General features: G+C 32.9%; 2 protein-coding genes and 1 long non-coding RNA gene across 3 annotated transcripts; all 3 read left to right on the forward strand.

Moving 5' to 3' along the window:
- The first annotated feature begins 3,968 nt into the window (after positions 1-3,968).
- LOC114172677 (elongation factor Tu, mitochondrial-like) lies at positions 3,969-7,223 on the forward strand. The gene is made up of 8 exons (XM_028057010.1): positions 3,969-4,157; positions 4,234-4,326; positions 4,412-4,486; positions 4,929-5,033; positions 5,137-5,227; positions 5,349-5,554; positions 6,307-6,390; positions 7,158-7,223. Exons 1-8 carry the CDS (start codon positions 3,969-3,971, stop codon positions 7,221-7,223), a joined length of 909 nt encoding a protein of 302 aa, XP_027912811.1.
- A 3,054-nt stretch (positions 7,224-10,277) lies between these two features.
- Positions 10,278-10,497, forward strand: LOC114172682. Its single transcript, XR_003602221.1, has 2 exons — positions 10,278-10,353; positions 10,430-10,497. It is a non-coding gene; the product is annotated as an uncharacterized LOC114172682 (long non-coding RNA).
- Positions 10,498-10,565: 68 nt separating this feature from the next.
- Positions 10,566-12,778, forward strand: LOC114172678 (elongation factor Tu, mitochondrial-like). The gene is made up of 5 exons (XM_028057011.1): positions 10,566-10,682; positions 11,124-11,228; positions 11,332-11,422; positions 11,544-11,749; positions 12,500-12,778. Exons 1-5 carry the CDS (start codon positions 10,581-10,583, stop codon positions 12,776-12,778), a joined length of 783 nt encoding a protein of 260 aa, XP_027912812.1. The 5' UTR covers positions 10,566-10,580.
- Positions 12,779-13,896: the final 1,118 nt, after the last annotated feature.

Raw genomic sequence — 13,896 nt, forward strand, 5'->3', positions numbered from 1 at the left:
GTTTTTTGCAGGTACCGTGGTAGCTGTCGCATTGGCGCAATCGACATCGATTTCTGTCACGGTGGCCTGCGGTTCTGTTTGGAACGGAGGTGGAGGATTCTCGCAATGTAGGTGTGTTCGCGTCTGGTTTCGCGTCTTCTCCGGGCAGCTTTTTTCGTCGCAGGTGGCTGCGTGGTGGCCGACGCCGCAGTGATGGGGATTTCGCTTCAGAAAGTGCCCTCGTCGTCGATCTGATTTGCAGTGGTTCTGCAACGCGTGGCTTCGTCAACGTGTGGTGGTTCGTCGTGGCAGCCTGGTTTCGCGAGACATCTGCTGGCTCTGGTTTCGTCGCAGCGGAGGTGGCTCGCGACGGCGGCGATCTGGTTCGGGACGGCGGCTTCGCAAGCGGCAATTTGATTTTCCAGGCCCTTTTTTTGGCCGTCAATGGCTGTGGTTTGCTCTAAAGTGTGCCGGCAGAGATTCCGTTTAGGGGTTAGTTCATGCGCGTGGGAGAAGATAAAAACCTGATAAAATTTTTGTATTAAAATAAATACCTGTAAATATTTAGTTTCAGTATAAATAAAATATTCAATGTTTTGGTAGTTTAATATTTTTTGTGAGTAAATTAAATCAAGAAGTTAACAAAATATTCAAGTTTAATACTTTTTGCAGTTAATGATCATAGTTAGTGAAAAATGTTAAACATCAGTGTTTATGTATATCATGCGAATATTGGTTGTTCCAAAAGAAAATTAATATTTTGCCAGATTACATACATGTGATGGTAAAATGTGATAATTAGAAGGTTTTGTTTTGGTTGATGATAAATCAATCCAAAGATGAATAAGATGGGTTTGTTGTTTGACATACTTCAATATAAATGTTTAGTCGTTACAACAAAATATTCTTAGTAGTTAATATTATTTATATTATTGTCCAAAGAATATTGATGATGCATTAGATGTCTTGAGATGTGTTAAACCATTATTTAAATATATTTATAATTATTTATTTTTATGATGTGACATGGGTGTTTTACTTTTTTAATAATATTTGCTTTATTAGGAGTTACTCACTTTTGTGGTTTATGTTTTATGTTTAAGATTGTGTATGCCTACATTGTATTTATGCTTTCATAAACTAGCATGTTTGTCTCCTAAATTATTAAGCTTTCCAAGTTTATGCAAGGATCAAATGTGTTGGATTGATAGAAGACCAAGGAACAAACAACAAAACCCTAAGTTCAGCTCTGCACCTAGAGCTAAGCAACATTCGGGTTTGGCTGGATTCAGCCCAACCGGATTAATCGAGGATATGGGTAATTTCGGACATCACACAAACGTAAGCCAACCAACACTTCACCGGAAGAAGACAACACCTTTGTGTGATAGGAAAGCGCAACACCTTCCAATGAGCACGAGGAATGAGCAAATTCTGAAGAAAAGAGGGAAGTTGTAGATAAAAGGTGAAGAGGTCGGGGGAAGAGAATATTATTTTTTTTATTCTTAAAGACATCATTTGTCCCAAGTTTCGTTTCTCTTTCTTCGATTTGGTCATATTTTTATGAAGGACAATGATATTTTGACAATTTTCTCTTATTATCTGATGTGACTTTTTTTTTGTGTTAAAATATCATTTTACTTTTTTAAGTTAAAAAAATATTAATTTGTATAAATTATGATCAATTTGATTATTTTTTGTGACGACATTTAAATTGTTAACCAAAAGTGAACAACGACAATCATGTGCATTTCGTTATTTTTTTTATTTTTTAAATTTTTTAAAAAATTTTAAAAAATTGTTCACATCCAAGTCAACATTATGACACATGGCAGTGTCATATGTCAAGCAAGTGTCATTACCACATACAAAGTCAGTATTATTGTCACATATTTTATATTTAATTCATACAAATTTTCGTTAATTTTATTCAAACAAATTGAATTGAATTGTCTATTATTCTAACAAACTAAACTGAATTTAGTGAACCGAACAACGATATGAACCAACTGTTATGAACCAAACATTTTTTCTAATTACACTTTTGAATCAAACTATATTAATTTTAATTTGGACTATACTATTTTAACCGAATTGTACTATATCAATATTGTTCATAAAGTGTTTTTAAAAATGATAATATTAATTTCAATTCACTGTCGTGCTAAATTTAAATGTATAGTCAAAGTGATTAACAGTACGAAGCAAAACTATTACATTTTATAAATTGTTTTCTACTTTTAATTTGTTTCATGTTTTCAAAGATTCGTATGAAAGTCAATTTCTCGAAGGAATTGGCTCAAAATAACAAATCCAACCAGCAAAGTATATGTTCAAATGAATCGAGAACAAAAAGCTATACACAAAAAACAAAAACAAGAATAGTTATTTTCACCATCATATAAAATAAAAATCATATTAAAACGAGATAATAATTTTGTAAATTAAAAGGAAAAAAGAAAATATAATAGAAAAATACAGATAAATATAGATTTAAGTTATATAAAATAAATATTAAATATGTTTGTACACCTAACACAATTTTTTGCATGATCAAGGTTCTAGTTAGAAGCTTTAACCTTTATTTATTTATTAATATATATATATATATATATATATATATATATATATATCCGAATTCAATTTTAACAATTTTTTCTAATATATAATATTATAAATAATCCATAGTTCAATATAAGTTGATACATTATATCAAGTTTTAATTTGTAATTTAATAACTTATAATATTTTTGTTGATATTGATATTTATTACATATTTTTTGTATCATACATATTAATATGTATGATAAGAAAATATACAATAAAAATTAACATCAACAAAAATATTATAAATTATTAAATCTTGAAGTCTACCAAAATAATAGTGCAAAAATATGAGGACTTAAGTTTTGTAGGAACATGTCTAAAACTAAATCTTAGAAGTACAAGATAGATATTGTCCATCATCAAGCAACTTCCCATCATTAAATTTTTCTTTTTTCTTTCACCATGATATTTCCATAAACCAATGGAGAGTTTAAAATAGAAATTGAATCATCCAATCAACCATTAGGCTCCCTTCAATTGAAGTCAAAGTATACTAATAAAGATTGATAAGGAGTAAAAGATGCAAAGAGAACATTGTCCTTTAAAAGTTTCTTAAAAAACAAATTTAATTGAAAAGTATCACAACATTAAAATCGAAAATATTTTATTGCTTACAAAAGAGCAACAATACGTAACTATTTTATATGATTTCATCGACAAAAGCAAATGATTTTAAGCAAAGAAACTATTATATACATTCGTTTAAAAATTCAAAAGAGGAAATACCGACTAAAAGTATAAAACTCCTATCTATACATTCGTTTAAAAAATAAGAAAAGAAAATTAGAGTTGACTCAAAATGAAAAAAGTTGAATATAAAGCATCTATACTAAACAAACAAGTAAAACCTATATTACATAAATTATCTTTTAATTTATTTATTCATTTTATTTATACTTATCACAAGTTAATGCATTTTCATAAAAAAAATAAAATAAAGAGAAAAATGGTCAGTTTTTGAACCAGAATAACCCTGTCCTAATATATAATTTTTTCTACCTCGAACAGAATTATTTCTCATAAAGTATACCAAAATTTACCAAAAGATACCATTTAACTAAATAAGTTAAACCAGACACGAATTAATTCATTTATCTAAAACTTTAAATTAAGTCAATAAGATAAAAATCACTTCAAATATTTTCTGTCGGAGCAAGAAGAAAAAAACATTTGTAACAGAAAAAAAGAAGTATGTATGTGCTCCGAAACATTATGAGAGTGCTCGAATTGGGCCGCACGAATATGACGGGTCGGTGTCGGGCGCCCATTCTAAAACCCTCGCTCTTCGCACTCACTGCTCTTCGCTTTTGTCTTCCTTCTCCTAAAACCCTCGCCTCTGTACTCCATAGTTAGGGATTTTCATTCTTCTCATCACTTCTTCAATGGCCACTCTTCTTCTCAAACACTCCTCTTCCACTTCTCGCCGCCTCTTCCCCTTAGCCTCTCAAATCCACTCTTCCGTATCTCGTTCTCCTCTCTCTACTCCCCTTTGCAGGAAGCCTCACGTTAATGTCGGAACTATTGGACACGTGGATCATGGGAAGACCACGCTAACTGCGGCAATCACCAAGGTCTTGATTCACTCTTTGTTTAAATGTGTGTTGAGGTGGATGTTTTGGTGTTTATTACTCAATTAGGTTTGATCAGGTGCTTGCGGATGAAGGGAAGGCTAAGGCTGTGGCATTTGATGAAATTGACAAGGCTCCTGAAGAGAAGAAGAGAGGAATCACCATTGTAACGGTATGGAATCGCACTCTTTTGGTCTTGCAATCGATTGTGTTGTTTTCTGTTGATATGTATGCTTGCTCTATATTTCGGTTTTCAGGCTCATGTGGAGTATGAGACTGCAAAACGACATTATGCGCATGTGGACTGCCCTGGACACGCGGATTATGTTAAAGTAAGCTTTCGAATTTGGTTTAGTTTCTCTAAGAATGTTTTTTTTTATTGGTGTTATCAATTGCCTAACGGAAGCTGGGTGGCTAAGTTGTGGCGAACAAATTTAAGCAATTTTACCTTGTATAATACTTAATTGTGGAATTTAGCATATTTTGGTGCTTGTGTAGCCTGACCTTCTTTTTAAAATGAGATGGAAAATTTATGCTAGGAATTTGGAAGTAGATTAGTTTGTAACAAAATATATTTTATAGGTATTGATTACACTGTATATTGGCAACAGCTGCATTTGTCAGATTCCTATTTTCCATGAATGCTGGTGGGTTTAGCATTCCAGCTTGCCTTGATGTACTTACTAGATGGTTTATCTAATGGTTTTATTTAGTTTAAATAACAAATTAATTCTTGTTCACTGTATGCTTTATAATTGTCTGTTTTTTTTTCAGAATATGATTACGGGAGCTGCCCAGATGGATGGTGGTATACTTGTTGTATCTGCACCTGATGGACCAATGCCTCAAACCAAGGAGCACATTCTTCTTGCTCGCCAAGTAGGTATTCTACTGATGTGGTTTGTATATATATACCTAGAACGTCTACACCTTTCTCCTTACTTCTAGATTGACATATTTTATCTTTAAATGTATTATGCAGGTTGGTGTGCCATCTCTTGTTTGCTTTCTAAATAAAGTTGATGCTGTTGATGATCCAGAGTTGTTAGAGCTTGTAGAAATGGAGTTACGTGGTAGGCTGTTTCTCTAAGGCTTTTCTTCTCTTGTCCATGCTCAGAAAATGAATAAACCTGCTTAAGTTTCTGTAATCTTTGTGTTTGCTAAAATGTGTTTTTATGATAATGTTTTTTGCAGAGCTACTGAGCTTCTACAAGTTCCCTGGGGATGAAATCCCGATCATTAGAGGTTCAGCGTTGTCTACTTTACAGGGTACAAATGACGAGATTGGAAGACAGGCCATTCTAAAATTAATGGATGTTGTAGATGCATACATTCCTGACCCTGTTCGCGAACTTGACAAGCCCTTCCTAATGCCAATTGAAGATGTGTTCTCAATTCAGGTAAAAGGACCTGAACTTTATTTTTTGGGTTAATTTTTGAAGAAAGCAGATTCATTGAAGTAAAGATGGCCTCAGTTATAAAATTGTTACAATTTGTAATGTAAGTCTTGTGTTTTTATCATGTTCTATCACTTTCCATCTGCTCCAGTATAAACACCGTTTAGGTAACGACACTGTTTAAGAAGTACTATTTATTACTATTCTGTTTACGTTAAAATTGCTTTAAATTCCTTATATGCTCCTTCAGTTCACTCAAACTACAACAATTATTGATGTGCTTAACATCGTAAGCAGATGGGATTATGAACACTGGAGCATATGTGGAATAGATGTTTATAATACCGGTCATCTTTGTAACTGTGGTCACTTTAACAAATTCTTTCTTTTTCTTCTAAATCTCTAGTTAGGTGAAGGATAAAATTTCAAAATCTTAAATTTCAAATTCTTAATTCGGTCTAGGGTTTTTGAAGAATAAAAAAGGAAAGGAGGTAGCATTTGTTACGGCCTTGCTCTTTGTAATGATATGACGCAGTGGTAATTTAAATCTTAACATAGTGCTTTAAAAATTGTTGTCTCATATAATTGTTTTTTTTTCCCTTAAAGAGAATATCAAAATTTCTATTTTCAACACTTAGTTCTCTCAAAATCTGCAATTGTTTCATTACATATATTGGATTGTATGGACATAAATAAATATGGGGGCAATGGTTTCCATCATTTCAGCTGCTTTATATTTTTCATTTGTGATGAAGGGACGTGGAACAGTTGCCATTGGCCGTGTTGAACAAGGCGTCATTAAAGTCGGTGAAGAAGTAGAGGTGTTGGGTCTAATGCAGGTATGTATGTTCATTGACTCATTTCCTATATATAGCTGCCCTCTGATCCTTCCTGTTAATAAACTGGTATTAATTATTCTTTCAATAAAAACACTACAGATTAATCAGAAACCTTTCATTAAAGACAAAACATCAATGTATATTAATTTCTTACAAACAAACAATAAACCAGTGGAAATTATTCCCCCCAAATAAACATTTCACATTTACTGTGCTTGAAATAGAAAAAAATGTAAAGTATAATAATGCTTGCATGGCTTAGGATCTTATTTTCATGCAGTATATATAACAGAATATTGGATGGACCCACATGTCAAATCACTCTCTTTGAGGTTCCCTGGTTTATCAATGGTCACCGTCTGTTGAAGGAACCATGCTTCCTCATGCTTGATGTACTTCTCAACTTCTTCTTCGAACTCTTGATAAAATTCGAAAACTGGTCGTTTAGGTTATCCCTAGCATTAGCCTCGTCATCATCTCGTAGTGGTACAGTGTAACGTTGCTCTGCTCCCGACCGATGTGGGACACGGTTCTAAGTTTACCCTTGGCACGTCGAATGAAACTGTTGAAAGTTTCATCGTTATCAAGTGAGGTGTTATCTGAGTTCGCCGCACGACCATGTTGTCCCTTCCAAGCGCGTGTGGTCTCTACTGCTGGATTAGCAGCACGCCACCTCATCCTTGGATCATATCCAGCTTCACTTGAAGCAACTCTTGTTGCCTTTCCATGAACCTTTGAACATGATGAGTTCCTGTTCCATGATGCAGGTTGGTTTGAAAAGTGTTCGATGCAAGGTATATGGTTTCTCGACAAACTTGGTTAAGCTCAAATGATTATAAGTTGAGTTGGTGTAACTTGTTTTATAGTGTGTTATGAGGGTGTAAATGGAAGATTATGAACTAAAATAAGAAAGAAATAGTGACATGTTTTGAATAGGTATGTGTATGAGGACTAATTGTTTTTCGTAGGAGCTATCCAGTTAAGATTCTGAACAGCGATTAAGAAGAGCTTTTTCTAATTTTCCACGGAATATAATGGTGTCAAACTCCAAAACAACCAAGTACTGACGTATATACAGTAACATTGAACCATGGCCAAAGTTGACGGCTTAGTCCTAATCTTCTCAAGGAAATAAAATAAAAGGAAGAGATTTTCTTTAAGTACTTGATAATTCTATGGTTAGTATTGTATACTGCTGTTTTAATTATCTGTTATTATCATAATAAAAAGCAAAAAAAAATAAACATAAACATTTATCTCTTTCATCAAAAATCAGTATCTTCCTCTCCCACCCTCACAAACATGAGAGTTTTCCATGGAGCAGCTAGATGGTATCAGATTCCAAGAGGACCCTTATTCAGAATTGACGAAATAAACAAAAGTTTCAGTTGCAGCTTGCAAGAATCACGTCATTCCCATATATATAAGATGCGTATGTGGTTATGGGTAATTATTATTCGTGTGTCATATGTCAAGCAAGTGTCATTGCCACATACAAAGTCAGTATTATTGTCACATATTTTATATTTAATTCATACAAATTTTCGTTAATTTTATTCAAACAAATTGAATTGAATTGTCTTTTATTCTAACAAACTAAACTGAATTTAGTGAACCGAACAATGATATGAACCAACTGTTATGAACCAAACATTTTTTCTAATTACACTTTTGAATCAAACTATATTAATTTTAATTTGGACTATACTATTTTAACCGAATTGTACTATATCAATATTGTTCATAAAGTGTTTTTAAAAATGATAATATTAATTTCAATTCACTGTCGTGCTAAATTTAAATGTATAGTCAAAGTGATTAACAATACGAAGCAAAACTATTACATTTTATAAATTGTTTTCTACTTTTAATTTGTTTCATGTTTTCAAAGATTCGTATGAAAGTCAATTTCTCGAAGGAATTGGCTCAAAATAACAAATCCAACCAGCAAAGTATATGTTCAAATGAATCGAGAACAAAAAGCTATACACAAAAAACAAAAACAAGAATAGTTATTTTCACCATCATATAAAATAAAAATCATATTAAAACGAGATAATAATTTTGTAAATTAAAAGGAAAAAAGAAAATATAATAGAAAAATATAGGTAAATATAGAATTAAGTTATATAAAATAAATATTAAATATGTTTGTACACCTAACACAATTTTTTGCATGATCAAGGTTCTAGCTAGAAGCTTTAACCTTTATTTATTTATTAATATATATATATATCCGAATTCAATTTTAACCATTTTTTCTAATATATAATATTATAAATAACCCATAGTTCAATATAAGTTGATACATTATATCAAGTTTTAATTCTTAATTTAATAACTTATAATATTTTTGTTGATATTGATATTTATTACATATTTTTTGTATCATACATATTAATATGTATGATAAGAAAATATACAATAAAAATTAACATCAACAAAAATATTATAAATTATTAAATCTTGAAGTCTACCAAAATAATAGTGCAAAAATATGAGCACTTAAGTTTTGTAGGAACATGTCTAAAACTAAATCTTAGAAGTACAAGATAGATATTGTCCATCATCAAGCAACTTCCCATCATTAAATTTTTCTTTTTTCTTTCACCATGATATTTCCATCAACCAATGGAGAGTTTAAAATAGAAATTGAATCATCCAATCAACCATTAGGCTCCCTTCAATTGAAGTCAAAGTATACTAATAAAGATTGATAAGGAGTAAAAGATGCAAAGAGAACATTGTCCTTTAAAAGTTTCTTAAAAAACAAATTTAATTGAAAAGTATCACAACATTAAAATTGAAAATATTTTATTGCTTACAAAAGAGCAACAATACGTAACTATTTTATATGATTTCATCGACAAAAGCAAATGATTTTAAGCAAAGAAACAATTATATACATTCGTTTAAAAATTCAAAAGAGGAAATACCGACTAAAAGTATAAAACTCCTATCTATACATTCGTTTAAAAAATAAGAAAAGAAAATTAGAGTTGACTCAAAATGAAAAAAGTTGAATATAAAGCATCTATACTAAACAAACAAGTAAAACCTATATTACATTAATTATCTTTTAATTTATTTATTCATTTTATTTATACTTATCACAAGTTAATGCATTTTCATAAAAAAATAAAATAAAGAGAAAAATGGTCAGTTTTTGAACCAGAATAACCCTGTCCTAATATATAATTTTTTCTACCTCGAACAGAATTATTTCTCATAAAATATACCTAAAATTTACCAAAAGATACCATTTAACTAAATAAGTTAAACCAGACACGAATTAATTCATTTATCTAAAACTTTAAATTAAGTCAATAAGATAAAAATCACTTCAAATATTTTCTGTCGGAGCAAGAAGAAAAAAACATTTGTAACAGAAAAAAAGAAGTATGTATGTGCTCCGAAACATTATGAGAGTGCTCGAATTGGGCCGCACGAATATGACGGGTCGGTGTCGGGCGCCCATTCTAAAACCCTCGCTCTTCGCACTCACTGCTCTTCACTTTTGTCTTCCTTCTCCTAAAACCCTCGCCTCTGCACTCCATAGTTAGGGCTTTTCATTCTCCTCATCACTTCTTCAATGGCCACTCTTCTTCTCAGACACTCCTCTTCCACTTCTCGCCGCCTCTTCCCCTTAGCCTCTCAAATCCACTCTTCCGTATCTCGTTCTCCTCTCTCTCCTCCCAGTGACTACACCTCCACCTCCTTCTATTCTTTCAATTCCAATCCATGGTGGAGATCCATGGCAACTTTCACCAGAACGTAACACTCTCGCTTTCTCTTTTTCGTCGCAAAATTTAAAATATACAAGTAATAGTAATCGTTATTAGTATGTCTTTTACTTGTTTTGTTCATCTTATTGTTTGACTTTGCAGGAAGCCTCACGTTAATGTCGAAACTATTGGACACGTGGATCATGGGAAGACCACGCTAACTGCGGCAATCACCAAGGTCTTGATTCACTCTTTGTTTAAATGTGTGTTGAGGTGGATGTTTTGGTGTTTATTACTCAATTAGGTTTGATCAGGTGCTTGCGGATGAAGGGAAGGCTAAGGCTGTGGCCTTTGATGAAATTGACAAGGCTCCTGAAGAGAAGAAGAGAGGAATCACCATTGCAATGGTATGGAATCGCACTCTTTTGGTCTTGCAATCGATTGTGTTGTTTTCTGTTGATATGTATGCTTGCTCTATATTTCGGTTTTCAGGCTCATGTGGAGTATGAGATTGCAAAACGACATTATGCGCATGTGGACTGCCCTGGACACGCGGATTATGTTAAAGTAAGCTTTCGAATTTGATTTAGTTTCTCTAAGAATTTTTTTTTCTATTGGAGTTATCAATTGCCTAACGGAAGCTGGGTAGCTAAGTTGTGGCGAACAAATTTAAGCAATTTTACCTTGTATAATAGTTAATTGTGGAATTTAGCATATTTTGGTGCTTGTGTAGCCTGACCTTCTTTTCAAAATGAGATGGAAAATTTATGCTAGGAATTTGGAAGTAGATTAGTTTGTAACAAAATATATTTTATAGGTATTGATTACACTGTATATTGGCAACAGCTGCATTTGTCAGATTCCTATTTTCCATGAATGCTGGTGGGTTTAGCATTCCAGCTTGCCTTGATGTACTTACTAGATGGTTTATCTAATGGTTTTATTTAGTTTAAATAACAAATTAATTCTTGTTCACTGTATGCTTTATAATTGTCTGTTTTTTTTCAGAATATGATTACGGGAGCTGCCCAGATGGATGGTGGTATACTTGTTGTATCTGCACCTGATGGACCAATGCCTCAAACCAAGGAGCACATTCTTCTTGCTCGCCAAGTAGGTATTCTACTGATGTGGTTTGTATATATATACCTAGAACGTCTACACCTTTCTCCTTACTTCTAGATTGACATATTTTATCTTTAAATGTATTATGCAGGTTGGTGTGCCATCTCTTGTTTGCTTTCTAAATAAAGTTGATGCTGTTGATGATCCAGAGTTGTTAGAGCTTGTAGAAATGGAGTTACGTGGTAGGCTGTTTCTCTAAGGCTTTTCTTCTCTTGTCCATGCTCAGAAAATGAATAAACCTGCTTAAGTTTCTGTAATCTTTGTGTTTGCTAAAATGTGTTTTTATGATAATGTTTTTTGCAGAGCTACTGAGCTTCTACAAGTTCCCTGGGGATGAAATCCCGATCATTAGAGGTTCAGCGTTGTCTACTTTACAGGGTACAAATGACGAGATTGGAAGACAGGCCATTCTAAAATTAATGGATGTTGTAGATGCATACATTCCTGACCCTGTTCGCCAACTAGACAAGCCCTTCCTAATGCCAATTGAAGATGTGTTCTCAATTCAGGTAAAAGGACCTGAACTTTATTTTTTGGGTTAATTTTTGAAGAAAGCAGATTCATTGAAGTAAAGATGGCCTCAGTTATAAATTGTTACAATTTGTAATGTAAGTCTTGTGTTTTTATCATGTTCTATCACTTTCCATCTGCTCCAGTATAAACACCGTTTAGGTAACGACACTGTTTAAGAAGTACTATTTATTACTATTCTGTTTATGTTAAAATTGCTTTAAATTCCTTATATGCTCCTTCAGTTCACTCAAACTACAGCAATTATTGATGTGCTTAACGTCATAAGCAGATGGGATTATGAACACTGGAGCATATGTGGAATAGATGTTTATAATACCGGTCATCTTTGTAACTGTGGTCACTTTAACAAATTCTTTCTTTTTCTTCTAAATCTCTAGTTAGGTGAAGGATAAAATTTCAAAATCTTAAATTTCAAATTCTTAATTCGGTCTAGGGTTTTTGAAGAATAAAAAAGGAAAGGAGGTAGCATTTGTTACGGCCTTGCTCTTTGTAATGATATGACGCAGTGGTAATTTAAATCTTAACATAGTGCTTTAAAAACTGTTGTCTCATATAATTGTTTTTTTTTCCTTAAAGAGAATATCAAAATTTCTATTTTCAACACTTAGTTCTCTCAAAATCTGCATTTGTTTCATTACATATATTGGATTGTATGGACATAAATAAATATGGGGGCAATGGTTTCCATCATTTCAGCTGCTTTATATTTTTCATTTGTGATGAAGGGACGTGGAACAGTTGCCACTGGCCGTGTTGAACAAGGCGTCATTAAAGTCGGTGAAGAAGTAGAGGTGTTGGGTCTAATGCAGGTATGTATGTTCATTGAGTCATTTCCTATATATAGCTGCCCTCTGATCCTTCCTGTTAATAAACTGATATTAATTATTCTTTCAATAAAAACACTACAGATTAATCAGAAACCTTTCATTAAAGACAAAACATCAATGTATATTAATTTCTTACAAACAAACAATAAACCAGTGGAAATTATTCCCCCCAAATAAACATTTCACATTTACTGTGCTTGAAATAGAAAAAATGTAAAGTATAATAATGCTTGCATGGCTTAGGATCTTATTTTCATGCAGTATATATAACAGAATATTGGATGGACCCACATGTCAAATCACTCTCTTTGAGGTTCCCTGGTTTATCAATGGTCACCGTCTGTTGAAGGAACCATGCTTCCTCATGCTTGATGTACTTCTCAACTTCTTCTTCGAACTCTTGATAAAATTCAAAAACTGGTCGTTTAGGTTATCCCTAGCATTAGCCTCGTCATCATCTCGTAGTGGTACAGGTGTAACGTTGCTCTGCTCCCGACCGATGTGGGACACGGTTCTAAGTTTACCCTTGGCACGTCGAATGAAACTGTTGAAAGTTTCATCGTTATCAAGTGAGGTGTTATCTGAGTTCGCCGCACGACCATGTTGTCCCTTCCAAGCGCGTGTGGTCTCTACTGCTGGATTAGCAGCACGCCACCTCATCCTTGGATCATATCCAGCTTCACTTGAAGCAACTCTTGTTGCCTTTCCATGAACCTTTGAACATGATGAGTTCCTGTTCCATGATGCAGGTTGGTTTGAAAAGTGTTCGATGCAAGGTATATGGTTTCTCGACAAACTTGGTTAAGCTCAAATGATTATAAGTTGAGTTGGTGTAACTTGTTTTATAGTGTGTTATGAGGGTGTAAATGGAAGATTATGAACTAAAATAAGAAAGAAATAGTGACATGTTTTGAATAGGTATGTGTATGAGGACTAATTGTTTTTCGTAGGAGCTATCCAGTTAAGATTCTGAACAGCGATTAAGAAGAGCTTTTTCTAATTTTCCACGGAATATAATGGTGTCAAACTCCAAAACAACCAAGTACTGATGTATATACAGTAACATTGAACCATGGCCAAAGTTGACGGCTTAGTCCTAATCTTCTCAAGGAAATAAAATAAAAGGAAGAGATTTTCTTTAAGTACTTGATAATTCTATGGTTAGTATTGTATACTGCTGTTTTAATTATCTGTTATTATCATAATAAAAAGCAAAAAAAAATAAACATAAACATTTATCTCTTTCATCAAAAATCAGTATCTTCCTCTCCCACCCTCACAAACATGAGAGTTTT

Source organism: Vigna unguiculata, unplaced genomic scaffold (assembly GCF_004118075.2).
Source record: "Vigna unguiculata cultivar IT97K-499-35 unplaced genomic scaffold, ASM411807v1 contig_678, whole genome shotgun sequence".
NCBI lineage: Eukaryota > Viridiplantae > Streptophyta > Magnoliopsida > Fabales > Fabaceae > Vigna > Vigna unguiculata.